Here is a 15,334-nt window from a genome sequence, read left to right as displayed (position 1 = left end):
TTTTTTTTGAGACGGAGTCTAGCTCTGTTGCCCAGGCTGGAGTGCAATGGCCGGATCTCAGCTCACTGCAAGCCCCGCCTCCCGGGTTCACACCATTCTCCTGCCTCAGCCTCCCGAGTAGCTGGGACTACAGGCGCCCGCCACCTCGCCCGGCTAATTTTTTTTTTTTTTTTTTGTATTTTAGTAGAGACGGGGTTTCACCGTGTTAGCCAGGATGGTCTCGATCTCCTGAACTCGTGATCCGCCTGTCTCGGCCTCCCAAAGTGCTGGGATTACAGGCTTGAGCCACCGCGCCCGGCCTAAAATAATCATGTTAAAATTCAGCCAATAGTTAACAAGTTACACTCTAGATCCTAAACATAAGAAGCAACACTCATTACATTACCTCTTTTGTCTTCTCATGTAGTCCACAACAGCAAGCATTGTTCTTTGTGATTTTTTATCCAAACAGCATCGGAAAAAGTGCTCTGACTCTGACAAACAAAAATATCTCCCCTCAGTCCCAGGCATTCTTGCTTACACACTTTCTTCCTTCTTGTTTATGTGTCTGTCTCCCACTATGCTATAAGGTTCTAGCGGGCAGTACCTAACACAAAATTGGTTCTGAGGGAATTTAATAGCATTTCTTTTGCTTTTAAAAGAAACTGTTATCTTAATAAAAGTGAGAACTTACATTGTAATTTATATTTTATTTCTGAGGAGGACTAATTGATTGATTCAATAAGATTTTTTATGTGCTAGGTCCTCAGTATATAACCATGAACAAGACAGACCATGTCAGACCACACAGAACTCACTGACTAGCCTGGGAGATTACAACACAATATGATTAAGTGTTATAATAGGAAAGTTTAAAATGCTATAGAACCTTAGCAGAGGGAACCTCACCTAGACAAGAAAAGTTTCATAGAAAAAGTGATACTGGCCAAATGCGATGGCTCACGCCTGTAATCCCAGCACCTTGGGAGGTCGAGGCAGGTGGATCACTTGAGGCCAAGAGTTTGAGACCAGCCTGGCTAACATGGTGAAACCCTATCTCTATTAAATATACAAAAATTAGCAGGGCATGCTGGCACACATCTGTAATCCCAGCTATTCAGGAGGCTGAGGCACAAGAATTGCTTGAACCTGAGGGGCAGAGGTTGCAGTGAGCCGAGATCACACCACTGCACTTCAGCCTGGGTTACATAGTGAGACTCTTGTCTCAAGAAAAAAAAAAAAAAGAAAAAAGAAAAAGTGATACCTGAAAGAAGAGTAATAGTCACAAGAGCAGGAAAGGATAGTGCTACAGGCAATAATAACAATGTCTGAGATGGTTGGAAGCAAGAAATAACTTGGAAATTTTAATGAATTTCAACTGTGCTAAGTCATAGAGCTAGAAAGCAGTAAGGATGCTAAGGGCAGAGAGAAACAAATGGACTAAGTTATTCATAATATGGAATTGGCAAGGTTTGGTAATTAGATGAAATACGTGAGAGAGGTTTCTAGAGTAAGCAACTGAGTGCCATTTGTCAAAGAGGTACACATTTAAAAAAGTAGGTCGGGGGAAGAGATGAAGAAGATGACACATTTGCTTTTGGGAGATGCACATGGGATGTTTAGTGAAGGCAATGAGGCTTATAGCCATCAGAAAAAATACACCATTTAAATTTTATAAAAATATGCATTTACTTTCCTTTTCAATAACAGAATTTTATATGTGAAGTTTAAATTTTCACTTAAGGTAATAAAAATATTGGCACTGTACACAGATATAATAAAACAATTACTTTACCTTCCAATGGTTGTGGCATAAATACATAACTGATAAACATGAAAAAAGTCTTGGCCATGTTCATGATAACAAATTACCAGATTATCATAAACAATGATTACCTTAAACTATGTAATAAAAATTTTTAATAGTACTGTAAATTACATATTAAAGTTTTAAACACTTAAATCACTTATACCTGTATATTCCCAATTAAAGATAAGAGATACATTTTAGATAGTTTACAAAGCCTCTATGAAAATGTTTATTTTAGGATTTTCATTTCAGTGGCCTAAAGAACATTCATATAAGCACATTCTAGATCATTTAGAGAACAGCTTATAATCTAGTAGGATCACAGGATGGGCATCTATGTCTATGTTTATAATTTATATTTTTCCAAATAGTAGATTTGTAATTGCTGTTAGCCAACAGAAAAGAAAATACATAAAATATAAAGCATAGCAAACTGAAGTCTAAATGACATTAGAGTCATGTCAAATGAAGGTTGTAGCAGTAAAACTAGAAGAAACAACTGGAAGAACTGAGTAATCACAACCTTTGCTGAAGTGAATGGAAAGATTGGGAGGAACAGACTAGTTGTGGCAAAATATCACATTAAATCAACATTTACATTAGAATTGATTGGTCTTTAAGTACAACAAGTGAATTTGTACCTAGCTTTATGTTTGCATATAAAACACATTACTAATATATAATAAAGAGAGTTAATAATCTGTGAATTTTGTATCCTTTTATAAAATTTAGGTTTTAAAAACTGACCCATAATGAGCCCTCAAGTATGCATATATGTAATATACATACCCAACCCTGGTGGAATTTCTTTTGCTATTATGCTCTTGGCATGAGAAACACTCGTTATATGTCACAGAAGGAAAGAAGGTTATAAGAGTAAATAAAGTGCAATTCAATTTTTGTTTTAAAAAAATTAGAAGGATATATACCAAATGTTAATTATAGTTATACAAAGGTTTTTTTTCCTTCTTTTTTTTTTAGACAGAGTCTCACTGTGTTGTTCAGTCTGGAATGCAGTGGTGTCATCTTGGCTCACTGCAACCCTCTACCTCCTGGGTTCAAGTGATTCTCCTGCCTCAGTCTCCCAAGTAGCTGCAATTACAGATGGCTGCCACCACGCCCGGGTAATTTTTGTATTTTTAGCAGGGACGGGGTTTCACCATGTTGGCCAGGTTGGTCTTGAACTCCTGACCTCAAGTGATCCACCAACCTTGGCCTCCCAAAGTGCTGGGATTACAGGCGTGAGCCACTGTGCCCAACCAAAGGCTGCTTTTTAAATTGAGTTGGTCAGAGCTCTGAAAACATGAAAATTCTATCATATCTGCACCACAGTACCTAAAATATCTGATAGTGTTTGTTTTTTCCATTGCTAGAATGTGGGTATTTCTTTTTCACATTAATATTGCCGGTGCAAGCACAGTGCCTGCCACATACTGAAAGCTCAATTAGTTGACCCATTATCAATAGCCAAAATGTAGTGAGGGAATACTATACATCAAGTATTATCCTACGCACTTTACACACATTATTTCATTGAAAACTTGTTGCAACTATTGTAACTTTTACCTCCATTCCACAGATAAAGAAACAAATTTAGAGGTTACAGATTTAATCCTGTAAAGTGCTTTTAGCGGGATTCCACCTTAAATCCATCTTTCTCTAGAACTGAGACGTTTACAGTATTAATGTTAAAAATTTAATAAAATACCTGAATCCAAGTTTGCAGGGGTTGTGGATCGGCTCGTTTGTGAGAAGTGTCGAAGACAGCTGGTGAAAAATCCCTGAACATGTGTAGAAAGCAGATTTCTCCATGATTCATTTGTATCTTGGAGCAAAATATCATGAATCAAGTATGGAAGTACAGTCTGACAAAAGTCAGTTTTCACCTAGAATATACCAACAAATCCACCCAATAGTTTGAGTAAAAATGAGTAAAAGTAATACATTTTACTTAAAATTTTCATGCCCTGTTGACATATTAAATTTCTAAAAGATTATAGATTAATCTGCCATAAACTCAACATACTGCTAAAAAAAACAAACAAAAAACATGTATTAGGTGGTGTTTTAAAAAACCACACTAGGCTAGTATATCAATATCAAATGTATATGTTAGTGACATTGTAACTGTTTATTTTCAGTCTAGGCCATTAGCATAATGAAATAGACTATTGCTTACAAATGAAATTATATCACCACTTTAAATACAATTTCAGAGTTGAAAAGTGTTAGTAACAGAAGGAGTTTTCTGATTTGATAGAAGAGAGAAAAAGGTATCAAAAGTTTAAGACAAAAGTTGAAAATCTGATTTTTATGCATTTTCTGTCCTCAGTGAAGAACTACAACAGTCATGTTAAAAATGTTTATGTTTTAATAAGCCCAACTTTGGGTATAAAATTTGGGTAATTATTTGTGGTATATTCCAAAGAGCAGAAAAGTGCTCTAATACATCTGGCACATTAAAACAGTATTCAGCTTTACTTTTGCTATTCATCGCACTCCATGTTTAACATATGAATGAATCATTACACTCCATATCCATCATATTCATCAGACTTCACACATATAAGACAGGTTATAGATTACTAATTGCACCCTTTTTCTTTTTCAAACCAAAGACAAGGCAAAACACCACTTTTAGAGCCAGAGAATTTAAAGTACCAGAAATGGGGTGTGTACATACGTATATTTGGAACATTTTATCTTCTGGCTCAAAGTTAAAACTTTATAAAAATCTTAGCTTTGTTCACTAATGAGAAATAAGCTGTATGTGTGTTCGGGGTACCACTCTGCTGAACTGGTATGAGTGCAGTGTAGTATTGCAGAGAAGGTGATGTTTTATTCATTGTCATTACTTTCTCTGTAGAAAATAAGAACTGCTTTTTACATTGCTTTCAATGTGAGTACATTATGAAAACACCTCCCTATCAGTTATCTGTAATTGGCAGATGTTTAACCTAGTCAGATGTTGTATTTTCACATTTCTGTTGAATCACATTTGACAGTGCTATAAATTAACTCTGGAAATCTTAGAGCATCAGGTTTTGCTATTTTAGATTACACATTTGATGGAAGAATATAAACCTTCTGTTTCATTTGGTATGCACTTTCACTCTTTCTTGAGATAAATACTATATCCTCAAAAATAAAAAAGCTACGCTGATTGCTGCCCCACTCCTTTTTCTTATTCAAGAAAGCATATCAGGGAAAATAAATGTGCTCTTATCAGAAGACGTAAACAAAGTTAGAATAGGCTTTTGGTTAATACAAATAATTTATAATCAGCAGTATTTTAACTATCATTAGTATTAGTAACAAATTATTCAAGGCACCCCCTTAGAACTCCTCTAGCATGTTGCTATCCTGAAGCTGAAACCTAATGCATAAAGTTATGACTAAATACGGATGCTCACTTTAATAAATGTACAACAGTTTGAGTGGGGGTGATATTATGTGAAGATGATGTGCAGTATCACAGAACTCTTTAGATAAACAGGTCATAAACAAGGAATTAAATCAGGCTAATTAATCTTCTTACTTCACACATTGGCTTTAGTAATTGAAGAATTTCACATTTTGTGCCTCCACTGTCCAAAAAAGCACAAGTCAGTGTCTTTATCCAAATGTCATGATTTTCACTTAGAGGAATCCACAGATTTATGTCATCCAGGCCTTCAAAAGGGTTTTCTTTGTCAAATCTGGGTACTTCTAAAAACTAGAAAGAAAGGGATTAGAAAATGTAAATAAGAGAACTGGCAATCATTGTACCCTTCCTATCTAAAATGAGTACAACAAATCTGTTTCTGAGTAAAGCTAAATACAGGTAAAACTAAATCTGGAGGCAATGTTTACCTTTTAAAAGTAAAACATTTATGTTTATACGAGAGAGTGGTATGGTAAAAACTGCTGCTTTAGGTAGCAGAAAAACTGGGTCCTACTCTCAGCTCTGTCACTCATTAGTAGCATATTACACAAACCACAAACTCTGACTCATCTGTCTCTTGAACAAAACCAGACCATATCTACCACATAGACTTGATTTCAAAATGAAATGAGATTTTAAAATGTTAAAATTATAATGCCTTCCAGGTTATATTATTAGTTTCATTAACAGTTTATATTACTAGTAATTTTACTAAGACCAAAATTAAATTTGTGATGCATTGAAAGTACTGCTTCAATGTTGGGTTTCTGCCCTGAAATTAAATTGGTGAAAACTAAACTGTGTATTTCTCAGTCACTTTATGAAAAGAAGATAGTAAAGAGGAATGCTTAGACTAAGGAAGGAACAAGTGTTCTTAAACATGCCTCACAGAGTACTTACAGTGGAACCCTATTATGATACCAACATGGAAAAAGGGAGAAATCTATGGGTCATCCTGTATTTCACCAGGGGATTGTGATACATTAACTTGCCATGGAAATAAACACTTGTGGATCACAATAACTATAAATCATACCCAGAGCTAACAGCTTTCATGGGAGCAAAGTAGGGTTTTCTATTTCTAAAAAAATAAGGTCTGTCTTTAAGAATTTCCCCTCCCCCGAAATCAACTACTATTTCCTCAGATTACCTATCTCAGCTTTTCCACACTGCCATGATAAATAAAAAATAGCAAATTCCCTGGATTTATGAAATATGGTTTAAATTACTTACAGGAAAGGTTAATTGTTAGTACAATACTATTTCAAGCAAGTTAACAGTCACAACCCACAGCAAACAGAACTGTTTTAGATATGGTGGGTATTCGATAAACATTTATTACTTAAGAGACCTTTTTTCTCGATGTTCTAAAAGGCTGTAGATAGGCCAGCATTGGATCTGTTGTCATCTTATAAATCTCCCAGAAACTATGTCCAGTCTTTGTGGCTAAAATGTTTTTCAAACAAGTAACAGCTGCTGATCGAACTTTGACACTGAAAAAACAAACAATTCAAATGTCTATCAAGTACACCAGTTATTAATCTTGATGAATGTTAACCTCCACTGAAAAAATTTCAAAACTAAAATATAAAATTTGTATTAGGAAACTTTACATTCACAAAATTCTCCAATATCAAACAAAATTATCAAACGACTTTCACTAGTCATTCAGTAAACTTGAATTACTAATCATTGTAACAGCAATTCCCTTCATTCAATACAGTTTAATTGTGAATACTATAAATTAAAAAGACTCACAAAAAGAAATACTTGAAAATATGTTGTAATACATGTAAGCAATAAAAATTCTGGGAATCCTTTGGTCCACATCTTCATATGCTAAAATCCCTTGAATATCTAAAGTTTTTCCCTGTTAAAGAAAAATACAAAAAACTTCTACCTGCTTCCTAGTATTCTTAAGTTTAAGTCACACTAATATTTCTGTGCATCTGTTTCAGAAAAGCCAATTTCGAATTACTGTGAAACAAATGAAACATCTAATGCTTGCAAATTTTCTGTGGCACTCTCTTCAAAAACTGTGCTTGATATACCTTTAAATACATTTAAAAAATGAGATGAACTGGCTGGGTGTGGTGTGGCTCAACCACATAAACCTTGCACATTAGGAGGTTGAGGCAGGAGGATTGCTTGAGCCCAAGAATTTGGGGTTACAGTAAGCATGATCTATGATGTATGATCATGCCACTGCACTCCAGTCTGGGTGATAGAGCAAGACCCTGTCTCAAAAAAAGAAAAAAGAAAAAAAGAGAGAGATGAATTAATACATGTTAATACAAGGATAGATTGATGGCTAGAAGTGATTAAGCAAGGATAGCAGTAAAATATAGAAACTATGTGATAAGCATATGGGTGTTTACTATAAAATAACTCCCATTTTGCTATATGTTTAAAGCTTTTTATAATAAAATGTTCGGAAAGAAACCACGAAATTTGTTTAATGAAACAAAAACAACAAAAGAAAGAAATATATAGGTACATTAAATCAATAATGGAAACAGGGCAGTTAGACATTGTTGCCAATCATTTATTCCTCAAGAGAAGGAGAAAGGGAAGTACAGAAAAAAAATCAAAACATGTATTTATCTTAGAAAGGTGCCTGGTTGTGAGGAAAACCCTTTGAGCCTACCACCAAATATGGTAGTGATGGAATACTCAAAGACACCAATCAATCCATCAACAAATGAGAGAAAGAGCAGGCACACAAAAGTAATCTCAACCAACCAGTTGAAATTTTGATATGCGGTGCAATTGTGTTTTGCATACAGAATAAATAAGCAATAGAAAACCCTGTCTGATTAGCTTAAGACTTCTAGGGTTATAAAACAACCTCTCTGCTTTATGGCTTATTTTAAAAGGATCAAAATAAGGCCTCACTTAGAGAAGAGTGGCACCTCTGATATTGACAAGAGCCTAAAACATCTCCCTTTATACTCCCCTATCTTAATTTTCTGTGTAGAACCATCTGGCATTTTTCTTATTTATTGTTTATTTGTCTAGTCCCACTAAAATTTTAACAAGGACCTTGTCTGGAACGTTCACCATTATATCAAGTGTCTGGCACATAGTAGGGTCAATAATTATGTGAATTAATAAAAATACAAGAATTTTCATAAAGACACTGAGATTAAAAAAAGGACAAAGCTTTAGTCACTGAGAGTATCAATTTGTGTGAAGTATCATTCTCCATGAATGTCATATTAAGTGGGATTACATATAAGGTATCAATAAATACTCACCAATCTTCTACCAGTGTGTTATTCAGGTAGGTCAGCATTATGAAGGTCCACTGAAGTTCTTTACCTTCAAATAACTTAAGGGCCTTGGTATAAGATGCATCTTTACTATGTTGTATAGCTATGGTAGAGAAATCTATAGGACCCACTTCTCCCAAGCAGCTTCCAACAGCCTCTACATATAGAAATTCTATTTCAGTAGAGTCATAGGTAAGAGATCATACATAAAACTGAAATTTTCTAATTTCAAAACTACGGTGCTGTTTTGCTGTACTTCAAGAATTAGCCTTAAGGCCGAGTGCGGTGGCTCACACCTGTTAATCCCAGCACTTTGGGGGACAGAGGCGGGTGGATCACCTGAGGTCAGGAGTTCGAGACTAGCCTGGCCAACATGGTAAAGCCCCATCTTTACTAAAAATACAAAATTAGCCAGGCGTGGTGGCGCAGGCCTGTAATCCCAGCTACTCAGGAGGCTGAGGCAGGAGAATCACTTGAACCCAGGAGGCGGAGGCTGCAGTGAGCCGAGATTGCACCACTGCACTCTAGCCTGGGTGAAAAAAAAAAAAAAAGAGAGAGAGAGAATCAACCTTAAAACTGTTAAAATTTTTGTTGTGATATCACACAAATTCCATAATCTTAAACACACAGTTCAATGAAAATTTATACATACAAATATACATTTTTTCTGCCTGTGTTTTCCCTAACCAGATGAAGATAGGACATTTTCAGTAACCCAGAGGGCTCTTCGTGCTCTTTCCATCATGATGGTATTTACTAAAATAAGTTCACAAATTTTTTGAGAGTCCTTCTTTCAAAGGGTAGAACCTTATTTCCCTCCTGTTGAGTGTGGGCTGTACTTAGTGATTCACTTCTAACAAACAGAATGTATATAAGTCTTTCACCTCTTTGATTAAATTTATTCCTGGGTATTTATTTCTTTTAGATGCTATCATAAATGGAATTGCTTTTCTAATTCTTTCTGGATTGTCCACTGCTAGTATATACAAACACCACTAATTATGTGTTGATCTTGTACCCTGCAATTTTGCTAAATTCATTTATTAGTTCTACAGTAGCGTTCTTGTGGATTCTCTGGGATTTTCTCTACCATATCATCTGCAAATACAGATAGTTTTACTTCCTTTCTAATTGGCATGCTATTAATTTCTTTTTCTTGTTTAATTGCTCTGGCTAGAACTTCCAGTACAATGTTGAACAGCAGTAGTGAAAGTGAACAGCCTTGTCTCATTCCTGATCTTAGGGGGAAAGCTGTGAGTACAAACCACATTAATTTTATGCCACACAGGAAAGCCACTTAGGGCTTCAGTTATAAATCAGGTCTGTCCCTAAAAGCAGTGCCACTATGGCAAGGAGGTAAATACGTTGGTTAAAGAAAACTTCTACAGTTCTGGTAAGATTCTGTTTCTTAGTCTGGGTGCTACATGTACAAACAAGTGTACTCTGCGAACGTTCTTCAAGCTAGGTATTTTTGATCTGTATACTTTTCTATATATAGGATATATCTCAATTTTAAAAATCTAAAAAAAAGGAAGTACTCTAGATATTAGGCTCCTACCGAGAAGTTAAGACTGTTGAAGAAAGATAGTAGAATCTGTGAAACACTACTTATTCCTCCTATTTTTCTAATTTGAAGCAAAACCATCATGAGAGCTTCAAGCTGACTTTAATCAGGTGATTTCTCCATCCAGTGGTCACTAAATCTAAACACATAAACTAAACATGATGTTGGCTTCTTATCTTACATTAGGTTTCCCCTCAAATGGCTATAGGAAAGGACTTGAATGGTTTTTAATTATTTAAGTTTAATCTAGCCCTCCAAGTCTTCATTCTTATGTCTGTTACATAACAAAAGACACTGAGTACCTGTCAGTTATATTTATAAAATATATTGGCAGTCAATTTATTTGCAACTGAACTCTAAAAATAGGTATTTCTGACTTTCTGAAATATTTACAAGGCATTTTCACATTAAGTTATACACATATGTAAATCTATTAACTTTTCATTTTATATGAATATTTAAGGAAGAAAAGTACAAAAGGGGGCTTTTTAGGGACACTTTAATTAAATAGGCATGTAACTTAGCTAGCATCTCATATTTCCCAATATCCCAAATGACAAACCCTCACTTATTTTGAAGATATAATAAAGATGACCACTCATATAATAAAGACCACCACATAACTCACATTCAGCCAATACAATCATGCTTTGCTTAATGACACAGATATGTTCTGAGAAATGTGTCACTGGGCAATTCTGTCATTGTGCGACCATCAAATATACTTACACAAACCTAGATGGTATAGCCTACTACATACCTAGGCTATATGGTATAGCTTATTGCATCTAGGCTACAAACCTGTATAGCATGTTACTATACTGAATACTACAGGCAGTTGTAACACAATAGTAAGTATTTGTATATCTAAACAGAAAACATACAGTAAAAATACAGTATTATAATCACATATAATCCTATATGTGATCCACGGTTGACTGAAATGTTGTCATGCAGCACATGACTGTAGTTTACCTAGAACTTCTTTTTCACCAGTGTGGTTTATTGCCATCTTGGATAACTGCAACAAATTGACAACTAGCTTCACCATAATCCCATCTTGTGGATTATCTAGAAATAGTTTTTTAAAAATTAGTTTCAACTAGCACAAAGACAACACTTTTGTTTACAATAACATATATATTAAATTATCTGACTAGAAAATGTCTATAAAGTTTAAAGAAAATTTTAAGTCATGAGTAGCTCAAAAAATACGTAGGGAATGAATCTGAACTTCCTTAATACCACAGATTCTTCTGAAAGTGATTAGCAATATTTGACAACAGAGAAAATAAAATATCTTAAACAAATTGTGCAGATAAGTCAACACTTTAGCAAAATCACAAACAGAAGCACAAGAATCATTCAACATTAAAGCTAGAAGGGACTTTGGGAGCTTGCTTGGCTTTTTAACATCTAACATTTACAGTTTAGACCAGCCCTGTCCCACAGAACTTTCTGCAATGATGGAAATGTCTATAATCTACACTGTCCAATGATCACTACTGACCAAATGTACTACAGAGAACTTCATATGTGTTCAATACAATGAAAAAACTGAACTTCAAATTTCATTTAATTTTACTTCACTTAAATAGCCAAATGGCTAGTGGCTGTAATGCACAAGGCAGATCTAGCCCATAAAATACTCAAGAACACAAGAACAAGAAATAATGGTATTTCTATTTACATACATTTTATACATCTCAAAAGTACTAGAAACTCTGCTCAGTCAAAACTAAAATTCATTTTAAAAAGTACAGAGGGTAAAAACAACACAAGAGAAATACAAAATTAGACCAGGCGTGGTGGCTCACGCCTGTAATCCCAGAACTTTGGGAGACCAAGGTGGGCGGGATCACCTGAGGTCAGGAGTTCGAGACCAGCCTGGACAACATGTGAAACCCCATCTCTACTAAAGATATAAAAAATCAGCTGGGCATGGTGGCACACAACTGTAATCCCTGCTACTCGGGAGGCTGGGGCAGGAGAATCATCTGAGCCCGGGAGGTGGAGGCTGCAGTGAGCGGAGATCATGTCACTGTACTCCAGCCTGGGTGACAGAGCGACACTCTGTCTCAGAAAAAAAAAAGAAAGAGAAAGTTTCCCAAATACTGTAATAATGCACATTTCAAATCAAATTAACATAAATAATAGATGTTTCGTAAGTAAAAAGCAAGCTAGAAAAACTTACAAATACATACATACATATATATACACACACATAACACACATGGCTAAAGTATTAAAATGAGACATATTTCTTTCATTCAGGTAAATTGGACTAGAAGACAAGACTAGCTTGTATGTCTGGCTCTAAGGAATTAAAATTTTCTTTTACATGGTCAGAAGGTGTTAAAATGTTTAAGCATGGGCCGGGCACAATGGCTCACGCCTGTAATCCCAGCACTTTGGGAGGCTGAGGTGGGCGGATCGCCTGAGCTCAGGAGTTCAAGACCAGCCTGGCCAACGTGGTGAAACCCTGTCTCTACTAAAAAAAGTACAAAAAATTAGCCAGGCATAGTGGCAGGTGCCTGTAATCCCAGCTACTAGGGAGGCTGAGGCTCGAGAATCTGAGCTTGGGAAGTGGAGGTTGCAGTGAGCCAAGATAGCGCCACTGCACTCCAGCCTGGGCAACAAGAGCGAAACTCTATCTTAAAAGAAAAAAAGAAGAAGTTAAAAATGTTTAAGCATGGCTAGACGCCATGGCTCATGCCTCTAATCCCAATGCTTTGTGAAGCTAAGGCAGGAGGATCGCTTGAGGCCAGGAATTCGAGACCAACCTAGGCAACATAGTGGGACCCCTGTCCCTACAAAAAATAAAAAAATTTTTTAAAAAGTAGCTATGTGTAGTGGTGTGTGCCTATAGTCCCAGTTATTCAGAAGGCTGAGACAGGAGAATTCCTTGAACCCAGGAATTCAACATCACAGTAAGTTACGATGGTGCCACTGCACTCCAGCATGGGTGACAGAGTGAGACTCTTAAAAAATAAAAATAAAAAAATTCTGTCTCTTAAAAAAAAAAATTTAGGCAGTAGAAAAACATGATCATATTTGGGTTTAGAGAAATCGTTATGGCAGAGGATGAATAAAATAGGAAGAGTTCAGGGTGAGGAGACCAGTTAGGACCAGTTTTACACTTAGATGAGAAATGAGGGTCTGAACTAAATGATGAGAGCCTGAACTAAGTCTCTGACAGTGAAACCAAGAGCAAGACTTTACAAAATATTCTTTCAAAAAGAAACAAGTAGAAATAACCCATGTCATTAAAATTAGTACCCTGAGATGCTCTCATAATGTCCATCATCTGATCTTTATGTAGTTCCAGTTGTCTTCGAAGATCCTTTAGTCCTTCAAGTCTTGTCAATGGAAGTGCATCATAAACACTTACTGAGAGAAAATGGTTAATTTCCTAAAAGAGAAAATTAATTAAAATGTAACTTGCTTTTAACATGTATTGGTTAAGCCTGTGAAATAAAACTTAAAAGAAAAAAATTAGTTAAGTGCCATTTATAGACACTGACTCATGTCTCTATTACAACTAAACAAGGAAGAAATAAATGACTTCTTCCACTGCAAACCTTACAATGTTTTAATTCTTTCTTTTAGACAGAGTCTCGCTCTGTCATTAAGGCTAGAGTGCAGTGGCACTATTGAGGCTCACTGCTACCTCTGCCTCCCGGGTTCAAGTGATTCTAATGTCTCAGCCTCCCGAATAGCTGGCATTTACAGGAATGTGCCACCACGCCTAGCTAATTTTGTATTTTTAGTAGAGACGGGGTTTTGCCATGTTGGCCAGGCTGGTCTCAAACTCCTGACCTCACATGATCTGCCCGCCTCAGCCTTCCAAAGTGCTGGGATTACAGGCGTGAGCCACTGCACCCGGCCTAACCCTTTAAATTCTAATAGACTCTCTCATGGTAACACAGATTTCAAGATTATTATAGCATACTCAACTGGAGGGAAATGCTTAAATTTCTCTTTAGTAGTATAACTCTACTTCTTAACATATTTAAATATGTTTTTATATTTACACAGTCAAATACAGACTATCATTTAAAAATTATAATTAAGATCTGTATGGAAGAATATACCTAAACATAATTTTGAGGTTTATAAAGATTAAAACTTGAAATATGCTTTCAAAAGTTAAACATTATCTCTTACACAAACATTAAATTGACATTGAAAAGATCCAATGGTAGTTTTGAGCTATTAGTGGACCTTAGGATCTTATGTGTTAAAATCAAAACTATTTTATGTCACATTCCTTGAAAACTTAAATTTGGATCTTTACCAGGAAGTTTTGATATTTATACTTTGACTTCAACACAAAGAGATACATTAAGATTCATTTTTTTATTTGTTAAGTAGGTAGATCTCATGTTATACACACATACACACACAGGTATGTGTGTATATACATATATACACATATATATCTATGTATATATATCTATGTATATATATCTATATGTATCTATGAATATATATACAGTAATCAAGACTATATATACATAGATATATATATGTATTTTTTTGAGACTGGGTCTCACTCTGTCACCCAGGCTGGAGTGCAGTGGCACAATCTTGGCTTATTGCAGCCTTGACCTCCAGGGCTCAGGTGATCCTTCCACCTGAGCTACCTCAGTAGCTGATTCTACAAGCACATATCACCATGCGACTAATTTTTCATAGAGATGGGGTTTCGTCATGTTGCCCAGGCTGGTCTTGAACTCCTGGGCTCAGGCAATCCTCCTGCCTCAGCCTCCCAAAAGTGCTGAGGTTTTAGGCATAAGCCAATGTGCCTGGCCTACGTATATATTTTTAATCACAATTTTAAAAAAGATTCCATTTTTTACTGCTAGAGCACTACAGATTTTTAAAAAGTACTATGGTCTATGTTCTTTAATAAAAAGTAGTAGATCATGAAATTTTTATTACCTCCAAGAGTGAAAAGGGTCCTCTACTATATTTGATTTTTTGCTGAGCAATACGCAAATCCTTAAAAACAACATGGTCAGGAAAAGGATCTAAAAGCTTAATCGTGAGATAGAGGTTTTCATTATCCTTGTTATCTATCACTAAGTATTTCAACAAGTCCAATACCTAAATATAATTTAAAAAGAAAAAATTATGAGAAAAATAATTTTAAAGTAAGCCAACAAAACTTACTGTAATAAATGATAAAATCTATTAACCTAGATCAGATTAAATGTTCTAATTACGTGTAAGATACCCAGTTTTTAGTTTCCGTGTTTTCAAATAATTCAGTAACTATGTAA

The 15,334-nt window shown here is 35.4% G+C and overlaps 1 protein-coding gene across 4 annotated transcripts in view; it reads right to left on the bottom strand.

Moving 5' to 3' along the window:
• ATM (ATM serine/threonine kinase) overlaps window positions 1–15,334 on the bottom strand; it is a 131,621-nt gene that overhangs the window by 50,354 nt on the left and 65,933 nt on the right. For 3 of the 4 annotated variants that reach the window (XM_015115608.3, XM_077964249.1, XM_028833943.2), the window contains 8 exons: window positions 14,994–15,158; window positions 13,329–13,461; window positions 11,025–11,120; window positions 8,471–8,642; window positions 6,565–6,706; window positions 5,328–5,504; window positions 3,498–3,675; window positions 386–473 (listed from right to left, as the gene is read on the bottom strand). In XM_015115608.3, coding sequence (XP_014971094.3) covers window positions 386–473; window positions 3,498–3,675; window positions 5,328–5,504; window positions 6,565–6,706; window positions 8,471–8,642; window positions 11,025–11,120; window positions 13,329–13,461; window positions 14,994–15,158 — 1,151 coding nt within the window. The remainder of the gene's footprint in view (window positions 1–385; window positions 474–3,497; window positions 3,676–5,327; window positions 5,505–6,564; window positions 6,707–8,470; window positions 8,643–11,024; window positions 11,121–13,328; window positions 13,462–14,993; window positions 15,159–15,334) is intronic. The other variant, XM_077964250.1, reaches the window with a different exon arrangement.

The sequence above is a fragment of the Macaca mulatta genome, chromosome 14, assembly GCF_049350105.2.
Source record: "Macaca mulatta isolate MMU2019108-1 chromosome 14, T2T-MMU8v2.0, whole genome shotgun sequence".
In the NCBI taxonomy this organism is placed as follows: Eukaryota; Metazoa; Chordata; class Mammalia; order Primates; family Cercopithecidae; genus Macaca; species Macaca mulatta.
This window is presented reverse-complemented; position numbering and strand designations above follow the sequence as displayed.